Source organism: Thermobia domestica, chromosome 6, assembly GCF_964235325.1.
Source record: "Thermobia domestica chromosome 6, izTheDome1.hap1.1, whole genome shotgun sequence".
Classification (NCBI taxonomy): domain Eukaryota; kingdom Metazoa; phylum Arthropoda; class Insecta; order Zygentoma; family Lepismatidae; genus Thermobia; species Thermobia domestica.
The window spans coordinates 162,573,923-162,594,233 of NC_137459.1; the positions used below are offsets into that span (position 1 = coordinate 162,573,923).

A 20,311-nucleotide genomic window follows, 5' to 3' on the forward strand; every position below is an offset into this window, starting at 1 on the left:
AATCATTAAGTGTTCTTAAACGTTAAATAAGAATTAATTCAGTTGGACTGGATTAAAAAATATATATATATATTGTACTGCACCAATGCTTTATCTCAATGTTGTTATTTCTTCACAGGTCCCTCAAGAAAGTACTGCCACCTCCGCTCCTGATCCTGGCAAAACGAATGCTATTATCAGAGACGCCCTTCACAAAGCAGTTCAAGATTTCGAAGAGACTTTTCAGCGGTCACGCAAAAAGAAAGACGATTTATTCCAATCAGATTCACAACTACATCACGCAGTAACCTTCACTCCTTTATCTAAGCATGGTAAGTAATAAAATCTATGTGACTTCTATTAAGCTAAGGTTACAGAGAAGAATTCGATAGTTGCTTAATAATATTCAGATAGAGTGAATCTAGTGATCGTGGCAGAAGAATGACATACGTTCATGCCAACGAAACTGTCCTATATTGATGTTTGTATTAGTTCTGAATTGTTCTGATACATCTCACCACCTTCAGTTTTACCTTTGACTCATTGGAGACACGTAGTCCTCCAAATTATCTAATAGTTGTTGCTAGGACTATGTCCTATCATAACCAATAGGTATAGGAATACCACAATACTGCAGCCTGAGTGTTACTGATTCATCAACAGTGACTATCAAAAGTGATTGGACACAAAATTTTAAGTATTTATATTAAAAACGGTCAAATAAATATATTTAATAATTAGTATATTATATCATTCTAGTTACAAAAACACAAGTATGGCATATATCCCATCGAATAACTAATCGTATACTACTTAATCACGCACAACAAAAAATGCCAAACCAAAATGAATAATTCAGCCATACTAATAAAAAAGTACTTTAAGTTTCTAACTTGCTAAAATGCAAACTTTGTAAACATAAACATGTAACCACCTCTCAATTCTTTATTATTTCCACTTTAATATTTACTCATAACTCTCAAATTTCATCTAATAGCGATAGCCTCAACTTCGCTTATGCCTATTATTTAGAATACACCAAAAACAAAACATCTCTGCACAGATTCAATTTCCTCCAATTCTCAGCAATAAGCTATGTGCTTAAATATACACCATATAATGCCCAGTATTATTTGTGACACAAACACAGATTTGCTCGTCGAAATATAACAAATAAGCAATAGATTTAGCATTAAACACAAACAGTTGCAACAAAGCTATTCAGATAGTTTGACAACATGAAGAAAAGAAAGAAAATAAAATAAGTAAAATAATAGTTGTGAAAGGGGGTAAAGTACTTCTAACATAGAGGCCTAAGAATATGATATGTATGTTTTGAAGGGGCGTCTCTGGCATGTTAAAATTGGGGTGGAGGGACGGGGACGACTATTATGCTAGTAGACCCGAACTAAAGTTACGTCAATATTACGAGTGAACTAGAATCTACTTTACTAATGGCATTAGCTCTTTCTACCTTTAGCAACACAATTCTTCATAATTTTCCTCCATCACTGGTAGACTAGACCTACTTGCCGAAAAAAAATTAAGTTTATATATATGATTCTTAGGTAATTTCCTGCTTAGTGTTCTTAAATGCATTTGCAGCAGTGTAGTTTTATAGTCCTCATATATATATCTCAAATTTTCTAGCTAACGAAATCTTAACTCTTTGTAAGAAGTCTTACGATGACATTTGATTTGATTGCGAATTTCGAATTTTTGATTTTCATTCATCTTCTGTATTCTTAATAAACTCAAAAGGTATATTATACACCTTTTTGTTTTTCATTTCGCTGTATGTTTTTGAACTTGTCCAATAAACCATCCTCGTTTACTTCGTTTTCCAATTTATTCTTGCTGTCATGCAGTTCCTCAATGTATTCTTTCCATTTTCCTCAAACTCAATTCGCTCATTAAACACTCATTTCTATCTTTAGTTTCTATATTGTCACTTGCTGCCCTTCTACAGTATTCGCACTAAATTTACTCTCATATTTAAGATTCAAATTTCTCTATCTTTTTAAATCCCTCTTGTCACCTTCGCTTCTATTGTATATTTCACTGTCTTTGTAAATTTCCCTTCTTAATCCGCAGATAAACTTTCTATACATCCTTTCCTTCCCTTCTCCAGTCTCCGTTTGTCATGAAAACCAATTGTTGCTGGTTAAGCAATGAAAAAATTGTGTGTCTGCAGCCGAGACTACTTTGACTAACCAAGAAGTGTAACTTTAAAAGAAAAATCCTTCTTTGAAAGTGACACGTCAAGCGGATATTGTAATCACATTAAACTAATGTTGAAGAACAGGCATAACTTTAATTTGTTCTGCCTATGTTTCTACTTCTTTCACATAGATCTAAATACTTTCAGCATTGATCCATTTATCTAGTACTGAAATATGTGGGGGGACGCGTTCCCCTGTCCCCCCACCAGAGACACCCGTGATGTTTCGATTTTTCCCGTCTTGTTAAAAATGTAAACGTATTAGGCGAATAATTTTTTCAAACTTTTCTTCAAGTACTTTTATAATGTTAAGATATTTGTGTTTGTATATACATTATCCGCTCACATGTATCAGCGAACATGAACACTAATTCCACATCTCATCTACGGACATACGATTCTGATGCTAAGCATAGTACTTTAGAATCGTATATAAAATTTTGTTTTCTGAGTTCATAAGGCTTTTGTCGAACACTTCTTTCATCTGATCCTGAAACATTCGGTGTTCATTATACGGCATTTTTACCTTCTCTTGCATTTGTTTCCTGACTGTCTTTTCCCCACTTGCCCTATCTTATGACTCATAGCCACGCTTCTTTCGCGTGTCCTACTACTGTTTGTACCCTAGTACGTTTGCGGTGCTCTGGATTATGTAAAAGTTAATAATCCTTTCGTGAGTTTCTCTATCAATTTCTTGTAACTTAAAATATTTTTCACCGAATGTTTTACAGGTTAAAAAACGTTTATTGTGACCCAACAAAACAGGTAGCACTAGTCATAACTTAGTTCACTATTATTGACTACACATACGTACACGTCTTGTAGAATTGATCTTAAAACACTTGCTGAGTACTGTATATCATAATGTGAAATGCACTACTACGAGGGGAGTTCAGTAAATATCCTGACAGATTAACGTTTATACTTTTATCAAATATGAATTGAGTTACCTGTGCTATTTTTGACGTATTCTCGTGTCATTGCATTATTATTATTATTATTATTATTATTATTATTATTATTATTATTATTATTATTATTATTATTATTATTATTATTATTATTATTATTATTATATTGTTATTATTATTATTATTGTTATTATTATTATATTGTTATTATTATTATTATTATTATTATTATTATTATTATTATTATTATTATTATTATTATTATTATTATTATTATTATTATTACTATTACTATTACTATTACTATTACTATTACTATTATTTTGCTACGAACTTCTTTACTTGTGGAATTATATTCACCCATCATATCACCTGCCTGAATCACTACTTTGAAGCGAGTGTTAGCGAAGCTTCTATTATTCGACTCTATTGGCATTTGTGCGTCTTCTCGTCTGTCTGTTCACATACACGATACCCCATTTACTGTACATGCAACAAAATTTTCCAATATAAGCTATTTGAAAATTTTTATATTATGACGAAACTTAATTCACATTTTATTTTTGGCATAGGGAGGGTTAAAACTTGCCAAGAATGAAAGTGGAAATCTCCCCGCCTATTTCAAAAATACACTCCACGATAATCTTAGTTTTAAAATGTTCGAGATTTTGGGGCTTCCCGATCATCTCTTCTGCAGGGAGTCCTGGGTTCGATTCCCGGTGGGGCACTCGGTCGAAAAAGTGTAAAAAGCTTTTCAGGCCAGCCATCCTGAATGAGGTTTTCCTGGGTTTTCTTCATTCACACCAGGCAAATGCCTGGGTGGTACCTAACATGTAGGTCCCACGCCGCTTCCTTCCTTTCCCAATCATTTCTTCTTTCCCTTTCCCCGGATTGTATGCTCGCCTAGGGACGTCATCCCTCAAACGTGACGGGCTAAATGGCCATAGATGCCGAAAGCCCAGAAATTTAAATCCTAAATTCTCTTCTACAGGGAATTAAAATCAGCAAAGAACAAAGTTGTGGATTTACACTCCTATCCCCTCCTCCGCGATTTCTTTTATAATTCTACGATATTTTTTTTAAAAGTTTCTCGGTTCTGACGCAACAAAATGGATATTTTCTTTGACCCTTTCCGTGATCTCCATTGCTTGGGGTTAAAACCAGTCAAGCATGAGCGACGAATTCAGCTCCTTCATGTCATATCGATTACTTCTGCCCTCCAATTTAAAAATGAAATGAAATCCTTTAGTTTAACGTTCCATGATTATGCCGTTAGGCTAAGGAAGACGGATGATTAAGTCAAGTCAATGATGATGGAAAAATCGGTGGAATGATAATCTGGGAGGAAACGGAAGTACTCCGAGAAAATCTACTGACACAATGTTCTCCACCACAAAATTACATGACCGGGGATCGAACCAGGAACCCGCCCTCCAGAGGTAGACTCTTAACTGCTGAGCCACCGTGCCCACTGAATTTTAAAAATACGTTCCACGATCATTTCCGTTAAAGCTGTTTGATTTTAGTGTAATATGTGGTATTTTTTTTAAAGCTACACAATCGTTAACACTGCATGGAGTTGGAATCATTAAATAATAAAGTAGCCGTGTAACTGTCCCCTACCGATTTATTAGTTTCTCGATAACTTAAATAAAACTAATTTAGTTTCGATACAATATGTTGTATATTTTTATTGATTCTTTTCTGTGCTTGGGATTAAAGCTAGTCAAGAATAAGCAGTGCAGTCAGCCCCTTAATGTGGTATGAATTACTTCCTCTTTTCCTCGTCAGATTAAAAAAAAAAATGATCCAAGATATATTTCGTAAAGGTATTAGATTTTCATGAAATATAGCGAATACATTTTAAGGCCCTTCACTACTTGGATCATTCCCTCTACTTGGATTTAAAATTAATCGAGAACTAAAGAGTAAACTTATCCCCCTCTGGTAAAACAATTATATGTTCTATGATAATATTTATAAATAATATTGGATTTTAACACAATATGGTGTATGTATTCATTGAGATCTTTACATAATTACCACTCTGGCAGTTGTAGCCAATCAAATATCAGGACTAATCCCCCCAGAAGATTTAAGTAAGCATTACATGTTAACATTAGTATAAAAAAATACAAGTTTTGGTGAATATGGTCTTTTTTCCTGAGAATATCCAGAAAAATATCCAGTTTTCAAAGAATAACCAGTTGGTTCAGGTCTCTCATGGCTTGACGTAATGGTGGTTCCACATCTAGAAATCTGAAGTTTGCTGTCACCAATTTTGTTTTTGTTGTGTTTCCACCAAGCTTGTAGCACGAAAACACGTTATTCCTTTGTTAATTTGCAATTCATCTCAACACCTGCACTAGTCGGCATAACTTCACACAGTAAGCAACTCTTAAACAAAACATGTACGAAAACATGGTTAGCAGTTCTAGCCAGCCACATTAAGCGACACAGCAGTGCTAGTTCTAGTACAAAAAGAAGTGTTTCCAATGGGTTCTGTTTCGTCTTGTATACCTTCGACAGTAATAATAATAATAATAATAATAATAATAATAATAATAATAATAATAATAATAATAATAATAATAATAATAATAATAATAATAATAATAATAATAATAAAATAAGCAATGAACCACAGCTTTTCTATTACGCAAATAACGCTCAATTTTCTGTACATGAATATACAGGGTGTCCCGTAATTACTGTGACAGCGTTTGGGAGTTGAAAGTAGAGATCAAAACAAACAACAAACTATATGGACAGAAAGTCGAACACGGCGTCGTTTACGAGTTATGAGCGTGGGAAATTTGACGACACGGAACTTCGACACGCTATAGCACAAAGACGAATGACCTTGACACAGTCGGTGTAGAATTGCACACAGGAAGTTCAGGCGTAGTATCCAACAATATCAAAATCAAACCCTCCAGAACAATTGCACAAGGGATTTCCCAAAAGAAGTAGTGGATTCCCGCATATGTGTGCAAATAAAGATCGGTCAAAATGAGCTGGAAAGGGAAGAGTATTTAATGTTAAAGTAGAAATGAAATGAAATATTTGAGTTTTACGTCCACCGGTTATGCCGGTTAGACTAAAGGAGACGGTGACAATGAGCAATGAATGAAATGGTGAAATGAAGAAAGCGGGAGAACCCCGAGTAAACCCACGCACACAGTGTTTGTCCACCACAAAGTTCAGTTGGCGGGGGCTGGGATCGAACCCGGGACCCCAAGCACCAGAGGTGAACGCTCTACCACTGAGCCACCGCGGCCCCCAATATTAAAGTAGAATCTATATTTAAAAAATGCTAGGTTTATATGTTTGTCTCCAAAGATAAGTTTATATGTTTGTCTCCAATCCTTTCGACAATGAGATCTCAAAAAACACAAGTGCTAAAAACGTGCCGTTTTCACTGGTCCATTCCAAATTTTGTGTAGATTGTCCTGTTTTAATTGAATATTTAAAAACTTGGCCGTTATTTCTCTATTACATTTCTAGGGGTACACTGGAATTGTTGATTTCTTTTAAAAAAGTAAAACATCATATCCTGCGGGTTATACATTCCAACACAACATGAGTTGCATATATGAGTGCATATCTCTCAGGCGTTTGTTTCATGGCCAAATTATAACAAAAACGAAGGGTAACCACTTCTCCAGTCTAAAATAAATATTATTGTTTGGGGTGTTTTGTCCAACTCACACAATATTTCACTGACATTATAATTCATTGTGTGTGTAATGTATTTGCTTATTACATAATGCATGCAAGAAGAAAGAAAGCACTGATCATATATGAATTAGAAACTCCAACCGGAAGTAGGTTCAAATCTTGCAAACGGTGCGAGATATTGAAAAAAATCATCAAAAATATTTCCCCTTCATTTCCCCTGCCCCTTGCAGATTTTTATCAAGACATCTTTCACGTGTGTCTGTAAAGGAACATGTACAGATGTTGTGAGGAATGACAAGGAGGTTCATGCTCATGTGAATGATACGATGTGTAGAGAGCACAGATTCAGCTAGTCTGTATATTAAAATGCTAGGTTTATATGTTTGTCCGCAATCCTTTCGACAATGAGATCTCGAAAACCACAAGTGCTAGAAATCTGCCGTTTTCCCTGATCGATTGCAAATTTTATGTAGATTGTTCAGTTCTAATTGAATATTTAAAAACATTTCTTTTGATGGGTACACTAGAAGTGTTGAAATTTCTAAAATAAATAAAGCACCGTATCCTACGAGTTATACATCGCAACAGCGCCTAATTGTATACGGGAGTAGTATATCTCTCAGGTGTTTGTTACATGCCCAAATGATAATGGAAAACGAAGGATAACCATTTCTCCAGTGTATAAAGAATATTTATTGTTTAGAGTGTTTTGCCCAATAAACACCATCTATCGCTCACATTAAAATTAATTGTGTGTAACATATTTGCTTAATACATATTGCATGCAAGAAGAAAGAAAACATTCGATCATACATGAATTAGAAACTCTAACTGGAAGTAGGCTCAAATCTTGCAAACGGTATGAGATATTGAAAAAAATAATCGAAAATATCTTCCCTTTATAGTACCCCTTGCCATTTTTTTTTAATCAAGACGTCTTTCACTTGTGTCTGTAAAGGGACATATACACATGTTGTGAGGAATGACAAGGAGATTCACGCTCATATGAGAATGATGCGCTGTGTAGAGAGCGCAGGTTCAGCTAGCTAATATTAAAACACTGTCATAAGAATTGCGGGACACCCTGTATATCATTTTTCTACCAGAATTTTGCTGTAAATGGTTTACAAATTATTAAATAATAATAATAATAATAATAATAATAATAATAATAATAATAATAATAATAATAATAATAATAATAATAATAATAATAATAGAGTTACTACGACAATTGCAATTTCATTGGAAGCAAAAGGAACGTTCATGCTCATAAATTAGGATTTTTCTTGATTGATCCTTTTATTAGGGTAAACCTCCTGAGTCAGATATGCGATAGCGATTTTCATTGCTTTGTTAGCAACTATCTCGTCTCTCTCCCCTTCGCCGGCTTTGCTTATCGAACACTCACGCATCTACCAAACCATATCAGCACATTTATAATCGAGATTGACGTGCACTTGGAGGTGAACAAATTCATTTGTAGTAGGTGTGCGAAATGACACCACGACTGTGTACTATGGAACATATGGATTTAATTCTAAAGTTTGACGTCACGTGTGCATGAACGTGTGTGTTGTTCATAAGCAAAATTATTTTGCTGTTTTCTAGTGATAATTGTGTTTGTTATAGGGAAATGTATCCTTTCCAAAGGTCAGTGGAACTATAATGGATGGACTGGCAAAAATAGGTATATAATTATAACTGTAATAATAATAATAATAATAATAATAATAATAATAATAATAATAATAATAATAATAATAATAATAATAATAATAATAATAATAATGCATTGTTCTGTAATAAGTTACCGCTGAATACTGCCCATTCTATCTTTCGAAGTGCGCTAACTTAAAAATTATATCTGACAAAAACACTTATTATTACCAATCTGTGTGAAGTCGGATTTTATTTTTATTTAAGCTAATGTTATTTTGATGTTTAGCTAAACGTTTGTTACAGATCTATGCTTACTGGAAGTTTGATATCCCTTTACAGTAACAAGGCTATATGAAACATGGATTTGTAACTTAATACAAAATCAGAACCATATATGTACAGTACATCCATCGAAGATTGTACCCAAGTCTCCCACACCAAATTCCAGAACGTTAACCATGTAAGGAAGCTACTGGGTGGAAACTAAGATCTCAAATCTAGATGTGAATGTGCTTATTTTGTATATTTTGTAAACAGTAATATACGTGGATCACTCTTTTTTTTTTAAGTTTAAATTCAATATCTAGGAATCATTTGGACCAAAGAACAGAATATGGTGGAATTAGATACACATTTCGTATTCTAGACACCCAACTTTAATTTCCGGCGTTGTTAATTGTGATTTTTCTTGAACTCATATATATGTATGTGCACTAAAGGACATTGCTTAACACTAGCTGAAGGTGTCAATGCAGTGTCTAATATAGAAAAGCTGACACAACAAATTATTACACTTTTCAATCTTTACCGCCATAGATACACACGTGTCGAAAAGTTTTATTTTTCCCTCTGTAGGCCTTTACCATAAAACAACTACACAGCACAAATACATCATTTTCTTCTAAGACTATTAGATGTTGATTTTGCTGATATGACTGCAAATTATAACTTTCATTTACATAAAATACTACTGCTTCTACTAATAAGTGATAATGCGGAGTAAAGCATAATTTTGAGGAAATGATTGATCAAGAATAGATATTACATTTATACATTCTTGCACACTAACTATTTTGTAAAACTACATCTCAACGATTATTTTATTAAAATATCGATAAGTTGCTCTATGGCTTAACGACCACAAGGGTTATTACCTCAGAAACAAAAATTTTCTATTGGATTTTACGTTTCTCGAGCCAATCCAATTTGGATAACTTTCTCTGCATCTCCCTCAGACCCTGCTTTGTATAATCCTCCTTTCAAAGTACAGTATTATCATGATTGAAGGCATTTTCTCTAAGCTTCCTGAAAGTTTGTTTCCGAAAGCCATTAGTGTTTGTTCTTCTTTACATCGGCAACCATCTTTCATGGCCATGTAATAGGACGGACAGAATTGTGCTTTTATAGATCGTAATATCGTGATATTAGTCACGATGATTATATGATATCTAGGTGTAGCAACATGCACTTCATACTGCTAATTTATTTTTCATTTCATCGTTGACTTTGTTGTTGTTATTTGTTTCCACGATGCTTAAATATTCAAATAATTCATCTTCTTTACATTGATTACACAGCGTTCAATAAGTTCCTTGGCTATCTTAAAATACAATACTTAACGATGCCAGAAAAAAAAAATACACCTTTAGCTTTCTACATACATCTGTTCCCTTGCCATACACTCACGGAACCTATCGTAGAGGCTTTGGAATGCCTTAGGATAGTTCTCCACTGGAATGCTGTTACATTTGCTGTCATGTTCATGCTTCTTAATTAATTGTCAGTGTTGAGAGAATGCAGCAGCGTGTTGCAATCAAATTGTGTTTCATACGTGATAAACTCGCGACTAAAATGTACAAGATGATGCAGGACGGAAATAGACATTGTTGTTCATGTGGCTGACTATGCTCTGGCCCATACCAGTTTTCTTGTGCGTCAGTTTTGGGCCAAAGGAAGGGTCACAGTTCTTCAACAACCCCATTTTCACCTGATTTGGTCCTAAGCACAAATCTTCCCTCAAGGAAAGGGGGGGAAGTTCTAAGGATGTTGCATCGATTCAAGCAAATATGATGTCGGTATTGAACATCATACAAGTGGACACATTTTCTTACAATGTTCCAGAGCCTTTATAACCAGCCGTGCAAGTGTATTGCGTGGGAAGGGATGTATGTAGAAAATTAACGTGATAATATTTTTTCTGACACCGTTAAGTATTTTGTTTCGAAGTAACGCCGGAACTTATTGAACGCACTGTGTAAGATAGAGTGATAACGTACTTTGAAAGTTACATTGCATTTACTAGTCTCTATTACATACATACAGCAGCGGCGATTGGACGTTAAAAGTGGGGGGGAGCAAGACATTATCTGAATATTTGTGTACCGTATCAATGCTAGATTTCCTGGTTGTTCCTAACACTTTGTTTGATGAAAGGTTGTATAATTAATAGAATAGATTTTTTTCAGTTAAAATACCATATACAGTATTTCATACTTTCTTAAATAAATTGACAAGAGCAACGCAAGTAGGTACTATGGGAAAGAAAATAAATCAATTCTTCTTGCTTCTGGTGTCCTCCCACTTGCGTACATTCCCATTTCCGTACATGTCAAAATCCTTCCCAGATGCGTACAAGTGCCAGATGCAAAGAAATGTCATGATTTAAAAGCGAGATAAGAATTCCCATTTCCGTACAAGTTCAATAACTGGCACTATTTCTGTGAATTTTTGTTAGTTTTTGAGCAGAGGGGGGATATGGAATCTAAAGGTTTCGTTTCGAGTAGCAGCCACAGCGAATAAGAATCCTTGAATAGTTTCGTTTTGTAGACTATTGACGGCACGTTTAAGAGCTACAACAAACTTTTCTCCCAAATTTTTGTAATTCATGCAGATATTGGAAGTTCAATAGAGGAAACTAATGTGATTCCAGTGATTTTTAGCCTTCTCCCGAACAAGGGAAAGCATATATATGAAAGGTTAAATTCGTGAATTGGAATACTGAAGTTGTAATGGTAGGCTTCAAGGTAACAGTAATGAATTCTTTTAGGACAATTTTCCCTTCAGCTTCCATAAGTAGGTGCGATTTTCACTTTAGCCAGTGTCTTTGGCTTAAGATACAGGATTTGGTTTTGGTTACAGGCTACAAAACCAATGATGATAGTATATAAGACTTCAAGTTCGAATGCTTGCGTCATTATCTTTTCTTCCGTTAGAAATGGTCGACAGTGGTTAACTGTTTATTCAAGAAGACATTCCTTAAGCTTGAGCAGTTCTATGGATATTTCATTGACCAGTAGCAAAAAGTTCTACAGTCCCAACAAGCATGTGGAACTGTCATGAAAAACACCATAGAACAAATAATACCACAGAGGATTGGTATAACAGATTAAACACTCTGCTAAACAAGCAAAATCCTCAAGTCATCGAATTAGTCCTTTTTCTCAAGTTAGAAGCCAGGACAAGTGACTATGCTTACGACAGAAAGTATCTCAACTTGCAAGGTAAAAGAAGAAAGTATATATGCAGCTTGACAAAAAAAAAAAAAAAAAAAAAAAAAAAAAAATTGGTAGTTTTGATGTTTCAAAAGATGTTAGATGATATTTGGTTGCAGTTTCATATATTCATAAGTTGTCATAAACTGTATATATATATACGGTATACAGACTCTTTATAAAAGCCGACTTCTATATCTCTTTGATGTGATTTGTGAATTTATATCGCACACATTTCGGGGATACATTGGTCGAATTTGAATTCAACGTGAAGAGTTGAGTCGAAAAAAAAAGAAAAAAAACTTACAACAGTATGGAAAGTATGAATGCTTCTTTTCGTATTTCCTTCAGCATGCAATTTCATATCCTCCTCTGCTCAAACTTTATTAAAAATACACAGAAACGGTGTCAGGTATTAAACATGTACGGAAGTTGGAAAACTCTTATCAATATCAAAATATGTCATGTCATCGTCCATGGCACTTTTACGCATCTGGGAAGGATTTTGACATGTACGCATCTGGGAATGTACACATCTGGGAGGTAATCCTTGCTTCTACACAAACACAATTCTATCAAACACTGAAATCAACATATACTAACACTGCCTATCGTTTTTGTCTTCTGTTTTTTGTTCTTAATTCGATATGTATTGTCCGTTCGGAACAAATTCTGTTCATTATTTATTAAATTTATCGTACCTAGGCCTATACTTAAAATACATTTAATGTTATGCTGGATAACCTAAAATAAATAAAAAATAAATAAATAAATAAAAAATCTTGTGTGCGCTTAAGATTTTACGACCTTTTCAATACCGATATCATATGTAAATCCGATTACGTACAGATTGTTATCAAAGTAATTAATACACGTAGATGCATTACGAGATGGTAATACTGATTATGTGTGTGCAGCGTTAGTGTGTGTTAGGTGATCGGTTGAAGTGTGTCCGACGGAGTAGAATGGAGGTGTATGTTGAAGTGAGCAGATGATGGTGATGCTTAATGGGAAACGCCTCTGAGTTTCAATGAGACCAAATTGTGGGTGCGCTGTTAGCTGAGATAACTGTATTTAAGGTGGTCTCGCGTTGATGTCCAAGGTGACGATGGGCGACATAATTCATAGGAAAACAACATCAGCAAAGAGTAATAGTGGACGGAAGAAAAGCTACAGCGACGAGATGGATACAAAATATCTCTCCTCAAAAGCAAAATTTCAGGGGCTTGAAGAGGAACTACAGAGAATCTACATTGAATTAAGCAAAGTAACAAGGTAAGAACAAGAACTAATTGAATTGAATAATATATATCTATTCTATTGCAGAAAATCAGTCTGGCAAGACCGTGATAATTGAATTTCTTATCAACGTGAAACTAAAGAACTACTTCTTGGAGGTAGATAATAATAATAATAATAATAATAATAATAATAATAATAATAATAATAATAATAATAATAATAATAATAATAATAATAATAATAAAACACTTGGCTTAACAGCCTATTTTGTGGGCCTAAGCCTGCTTCAGCGTCATCTGGTAGCGACCGGCTAAACTACCTCTAGCCTAGCGGCGAGCGCGTGGTCAGCGCGTTGCGACGCCCTGTTCCTAGCAGGTGCATCAGGAACTTTCTAGACCTAGTGCCGTGATTCTTGCTTTCATGTGATTCCCCACTTTGCCTCACAACGCTGGGTGGACACCGAAAATTGGAAAGTGCCGGCCGGGAATCGAACCTGGGACCACGCGGACATGAGTCCAACGCTCTAACCACTAGACTACGGTGTCCACTCTTGGAGGTAGTATCTATATTTGAGTGCCAAAACTTATGACTAACTCTCCCAGAGTTACAAACTGCATTTGGTTTAGTGCATATCCCACATGCTATTTGAAAGAGGATTTTTCCCGCTAAGATCTTAGTTTTATAACAGAAAAACATTACGCGAAGATTTATCACAGAATATTGCAACACCAGAATCGGACAACTAGTGAAACTTACATATAACCTAAAAATTTGATTTCTATTTTACGTACAAGTTAGGAACCAAAGATTTACACATCGCAAGCTTTTCAAGGTCTACCACCAAGCAAAGTTTGTTCTAAATAGGATTATTTCGCTTGAACTCGTATAATATGGTGTTCTTATCATAGACTTTTCAGGGAAAATCAAATGAAGGTCTAAAAGAGCCAAGTGAAAATTCTATGGAAAATTATAAATGTGGTGAACGAAGCAAACATGGAAACCTTTCAGTAAAATTTCTCAAACCCGAGAAGGTGTACGTTTTGAATTTAAAAAAAAAGCGCCACAAAAATACATATGTGGACACCTAAGTGGAAGAGCAAGGAAGGAATATTAGCTACATCATGCTGAATAGAACATATATGATTAAAGACTGCAGTGTTCTGAACAGGTTGAACACAGAAAGTGATCATCTAATGGTAAGGTGTAAACTCGTCTGAGCAGTGATTTATGCAGTATTTTGAACTTTTGAGGGTGTTCAAAAAATCTGGTAGGTGTGCAATCTTGAATTAAGGTCGTATACTATTATCGTCTTTTTAATTAGTTTTTTTTTTTTTAACTAAAATTCATTGATGCAACGAACGATTGCATTGGATTTCCTTCCTCAGCCAGAGCAAATTAGCGTCGACTTTCTCATGCTTTGTGTGAAGTCGAGATGAAGTCGTTGGCAATCGATTGATCAAACGTTGTTGTGACGATCACAGCCGTGCAAAGATTGATTTCCATTCAACCTTGCGTTGTGTGCTTTGCTTGAAAATTTATCTTGTCGAAAGTAAGTTGTTTTATTATATTGGCACTTAAAAACAAGAATTCAAAATATTTTAAGAACCAAAATAGTAAGTGTTTAATGGGGTCTTCCCGTTCTGCCTAAAGGCCCTAAAGCACTTTGTAAAAAATATTTTAAATGGGTTTAGGCAGAATGGGAATTCTCGTTCTGCCTAATCTTTCGAGACGAGAAATTCTGTCCAGGGAAAGATTTCCTCAAGAGATTTTTTCTTTAATAATTGTAACAGATTCTGTAAGAAGAATAACTATTTCTTCAAGTTTTATCAAATTTTAGATGTTATTCTACTTGTTCTAGGAAAAATGACTAGATACAGTTGTGTTATTAACAGTGTTATTCACATCTACTTCAGTACAAATGAATGTGATTAAAAAAAAAAACTAACTGCAGAGAAATGGAAAATTGATTGATTCAGTTGCAATAACAAAATTTTATTCAGTTTTCCAGTAGTTCACCTCCAACATGCTAAGGCTTGCGGTCAGAGGTGGTTTTAGAATTTTAATTCTGGGTAGGCCTGCTCCCTCGCGTATGGATACATATGCACATTTGATTGATTAATGACAGTAGGAAATTACTTTTACAGTAGTGGTTGATGCTGTTTATTAAATAATTATTTACCATTAATATAAAAAGTGGAAAATATATTTACTCTTTATTTTATCTTTTAGTGTTTATACATTTTTCAAAGCTTTGGGTAGGCCCGTGCCTACCCGGTCTACCCGCTAAAACCGCCACTGCTCTTAGTGCGTAAAAGGTGCCACAGTTCACATCCTCAAGACAAGTTTGGCCACATATTAAGCAAGCAATGCAAAAGGTTGCGTAAGACGGCCCTTATCGCCGATTATCTTATCTTTTGATTTGATTGAAACTACAAAAAGCATGCAAATATTTCAGTATTGATATTGATATTTTGTATTGCTGTTATTTACATTGACAATATAAATATGAAAATAGAAGTACATATTGCATATAATATAGAATTATGTATATAGGGCAAATCAGCTGATAAGGAAATGCCGAAAAAGGAGTTGTGATGTAGAACATTAACATTTTTCTTAATAGTCGCCTTATGCATTCTCTTGCATGGTTTACTTAATATAAGGCCAAACATGCCTTGAGGATGTGAACTGTGGCAAATTTTATGTACTGCGACTCTTAGCATGTTAGAGATGAACTATTGAAAAAGTAAATAAAATCTTGATGTGAAATAATTTGATATTATATTGAATTAAGTTTATTTTATGTTCGTTTCAGTTACAATGTCAAACGACTTTCTTGCAACTGTCAATCAATTTTCCATTTGCCCGAAGATATTTTAAGAAAATCACATTCATCTTTACCAAAGTAGATGTGAATAACTGCTGATAAAGAATATCATCGTAATTTTTCCGAGAAGAACGAGAAGAATAACGTCTAAAATTCATGATGAAACTTGAAGAAATAGTTATTTTTTTACAACCTCTGTTAGAATTACCAAACAGATTTTTACGATTGCAGGATAAAAATCAAGAGGACAAGCACCAAGGAAAATTCAGACGAAACGGACTAAATTCAAGCTATAGAATCATAGGCGCAGATTAATAAAGGAATGATTATTTTTCTTCAACTGTTATGCATCTAAAATGTTATCTGAAATTCTTCACTTTACGGAAATAACATTTTAAAAAATGCTGAAAACCCAATAAAAGACGTAAGACTGTTACAGTAAGTACTGTATATATATTTCACATTTTGATCTTTGCTTTAAAAAAAAAAATCTTGATCAGTATTTCAGAATTAAAATAAATATTTATTCATTACTCAATATAAAAGACTGCTATATGCTACCACACAAGAACAATTTTTTAAAAATCAAATAGCATCTTAGTTACTTTTCGCAATTAAAATGCATGGTCATATGTAATATGCTAAACGTGTTTCAAGTTTATTAAAGATATAATTAATAGGAACACCCAGAACTGTTCATATGGGTATGTGTGAAAGCAATTAAAGCCTATCTGCTCTTTTATTATAACATTTTTACGTTTTATTGATCTTTCAGCATTTTAAACGAAAGAAAAAGTTATTTCAGTTAAAAAATATATAGATAACATTTTGGAATATATGAGAATTGAAAGGAAAACATAATCATATAGGGTGTGCACTGGTACATCCAATAAATACTCCTGTGATTTTGTCCTCGTCAGAATTTTTCTTGCATTTTGACCTCTTGGATTTAGTTCCTGCCCTCGTTATTACAGCCATTTTATACATGAGTTCCAATCTGCATACAAACACGCTAGGAGTCAAGCTTTTCGATGCTGCATTTCCCTTAAAAAAAAAATCTCGTATAGAATTTCCTGCCTCCAAAGATTAGGTAGAACGGAAATTCCCGTTCTGCTTAAAAATAAAATCGATTAAAATATTTTCTACAAAGTCCTGGAGGGCTTTAGGCAGAACGAGAATGAATTTTTTAATATTGCATCCCACTAGTTGGAGGGGTGTAAGGATTTTATTTCCGGGGGTGTCCGAAAATTTAAAGAGGTGCTGGGAGGGTGTTAGAGGGGTGTAGATAAATCACTGCGTCTGAGGATCAAGCTCAACAGAAGAAAGCTTTTAGAATGACAGAAACGTGTAGAAAGAAATATTCTTCAAAACAGCGTAATGTATTTTAACTGGACCTGAAGAACCGCATTGCCACACACAAGGAAAATGTGGTGATTCAGAAGAAGATCGAGAAATTTTAGTAGATACAGCTACAGAAGTACCAAATTTTATGACGTAGAGGAGTGAGAAGAAAATCTCCGAAGAAACATGCTGTCTGATGGAGAAAAGTCATCAAAATTAATAATGACATTGCGACATGTAAAATAATATGAAGAACTTTACAAAGAGATTTGGAAATGCATTAATGAAAATTCAAGAGAAACCCAGTGAGCAAAAAGGAAAAAAATAAAAAAATAAACACAACATGGCCCTTAGGACGGCAAAGTAGAGTCTAAAAAATAGGCAGAAATTGATGAAGACACTGGAAAAAAAGATGACACAATTAAAGCACGAAGAAATACAGGAGGAGATCCAACTGTTCTCCAACAACTTAAATTCAAGAAGGAAACCACAATTAAAAAAGTTAAGATGAAGAGGAAACAAAGTTAGCTGCAAGAAGAGATAGCATACGACGTAAGATACATGAGACTAGGAAGACAAAGGAAGAAAATGGACATAGATAGTAAAGGACTTACATTCGACATACTAAAGAAAGAAGGTGAAGAAATCGATAAACTAAGTTTTGCACTTAATGTCAACTTAGTTTTCGATTCCCTAGAAGTCCATAGTTATATTACCTACTATCCATTTCATAAAGATAGGCCCCTGACTTCGAGGTGCTGCTGTGACGTCCAGTCAAAACTTATACTGCATTGTCGTACCTCGTTGGAATTGTTGGAATGTTGTCTTTTTAATACTTAAGACATACAAATTTTCTTTGTACTGTATAATGAGAAAAAAATAGAAATTAATGAAAAAGTGCGTATTTTTTCGTATTTTTTTGGTAAATCAATGTTTGTAGGACTATATCTCGGAAAGGAGTTAACATGAAATAATTTCCTGTGCAAGATATGTAGATGCATATATTATCTGCAAGTTCTGAAAATTTCATTACTCAACACGTAGTAATTTTCTTGTTATTCAGCAAAAAGTGAGACATCTTTATCTCTGAATTGCGGCGGTGTATTCACAATCTGAAAAAACTTTTAGAAAGATCTTAAAGTAGCTTTTTCAACCAAACTGTTTTGACTTGTTTTAAAAGATAAACAATCACAAATATGACATTATGATTTTCTCTGCTTTGCGCCCTTCGCTATCGCAGTTTATACGGAGTGCTACGTTGCCACATTTTCCTGACGCGTATACACTCTCAGCCGGACGGGTATTTAAACTTGTTACGCACTGTCCGTCACTTTTTAGAGATATTTTAAAAATGTAATGTCTCCACAGATTTTAAACCAATTTCTTAGAAATTAACAGGATATACAGTAAATGTACCAAGTGTTCAAAATTAGAAAAGCGAACTCTTATCTTGTTTGGATTTGCATGTGATGGTCCTCGAAAATTTGTTGATTTTTGTCAGTTCTTCACTTATTGCACGCAGTACAAAATACACTTGCACAGAAACAAAAACACGCACAAAGTTTATTATATGATACAACCTTAGTTGATATGTAATATTGAGTTTACAATTCACAGAAAATCCTCAGGTTTACTTGAAACAGAGTTACTATCTTGTTCACTCCCGGATACGCCACTGAGCACAGAATAATCAATGTCCTTACTATTAATTACTAACTCATAACCGTCTGAGTCAGAGTCATTAATCAGTTCTGCAATTTCATTATCGCTAAACATTTTGCCTCTTCTTTTTGTAGAGCTCTTTCGTGGCTAAGCGGTTAGCATGCGCGCCTTTGACGCGGGATACCCGGGTTCAATTCCCGGCGGGAGCTCATGTGGTTCGGATTCCACGTTAATCAGTAGGTCCACGTCTCATATAGCCTCGCTGCTGAACGGGACGTAAAACTCAACAATCAATCAATCAATCTTCTTTTTGTAATACCGCCGCTCGTGAAGGAATATCCACTTTTTTTTTAATCAAAAAGCACAAGATATACTCACGAAAATATAAATGCCCGTTCGTCCGTCTCATTGCAATGAACCCATATGATATGAATGCGTGTGTAAGTTTTTGACGCCTACGAACCGAAGGGAAGTATTGAAGACTTAATCAGTGCGACGTGATTAGACACAAATACAGCCCTCGTCACCTACTCATTGCATTGTTTTCTTTCGTTGAAAGAAAACAAAGGACCCATTCTGTGTTACTGTACATTCGGCAAGGGAATTGATCGCAGAACTTGGGTGAACACGTGATTGCCAAGGCACATTTCTTTTTAACCTTTAACATGTTCGTAAGCTGGAGAGTGTGAAGATCTTGAGGTAGAAATGGAGCAATTGTTTATAAATATTAGGGAAGATAGCAGGAGCAGCGATGAGTCAACAAAGTCATGACGAAAGTGAATGAAGTAAATAGATTAAGAGATGAGTTTTTGGATGTGTTACTTCAAAGTTTTATTTCGATTACATTGAGATGTGTACACTCATGTCCAAAATTATTGTCGCATATCTATAACTGTCTTCTTGTAAGAATATAATTTGATAATGATTTTGCAGGGTACTTTTAATACTGATACTATATGTAGAGTCGGGAAATGTATATTTGTGGTAAATTTCATAGGAAAAGAATACGAAAATTAGCATGAGTAAAACAAAATGTTGCTAAATGGATAAGAAAATTTTAGTTTCGTTTTATTGTTCTTATTTACTGCTCTTTTGACATGAAATTTTCCACATAGCCTACATCTCTTTGCCGATTATACACATTATAACATTATAAGAAATACCAGGCGAATTCGTTATCAAATTATATTCCTACAATAACATATTTATAGACATGCGACAATAATTTTAGACATGAGTGTACATGCATTAATGTTTTTATGATGTTGTGAAAGGTTATAATAAATACTTTTTC

General features: G+C 34.4%; 1 protein-coding gene across 2 annotated transcripts in view; it reads left to right on the forward strand.

The window, feature by feature from the left end:
* Kank (KN motif and ankyrin repeat domain-containing protein 2 kank) overlaps positions 1-20,311 on the forward strand; it is a 367,377-nt gene that overhangs the window by 165,233 nt on the left and 181,833 nt on the right. For both annotated transcript variants that reach the window (XM_081762311.1, XM_081762312.1), the window contains exon 4: positions 119-311. In XM_081762311.1, the coding sequence (XP_081618437.1) occupies positions 119-311 (193 nt within the window). The remainder of the gene's footprint in view (positions 1-118; positions 312-20,311) is intronic.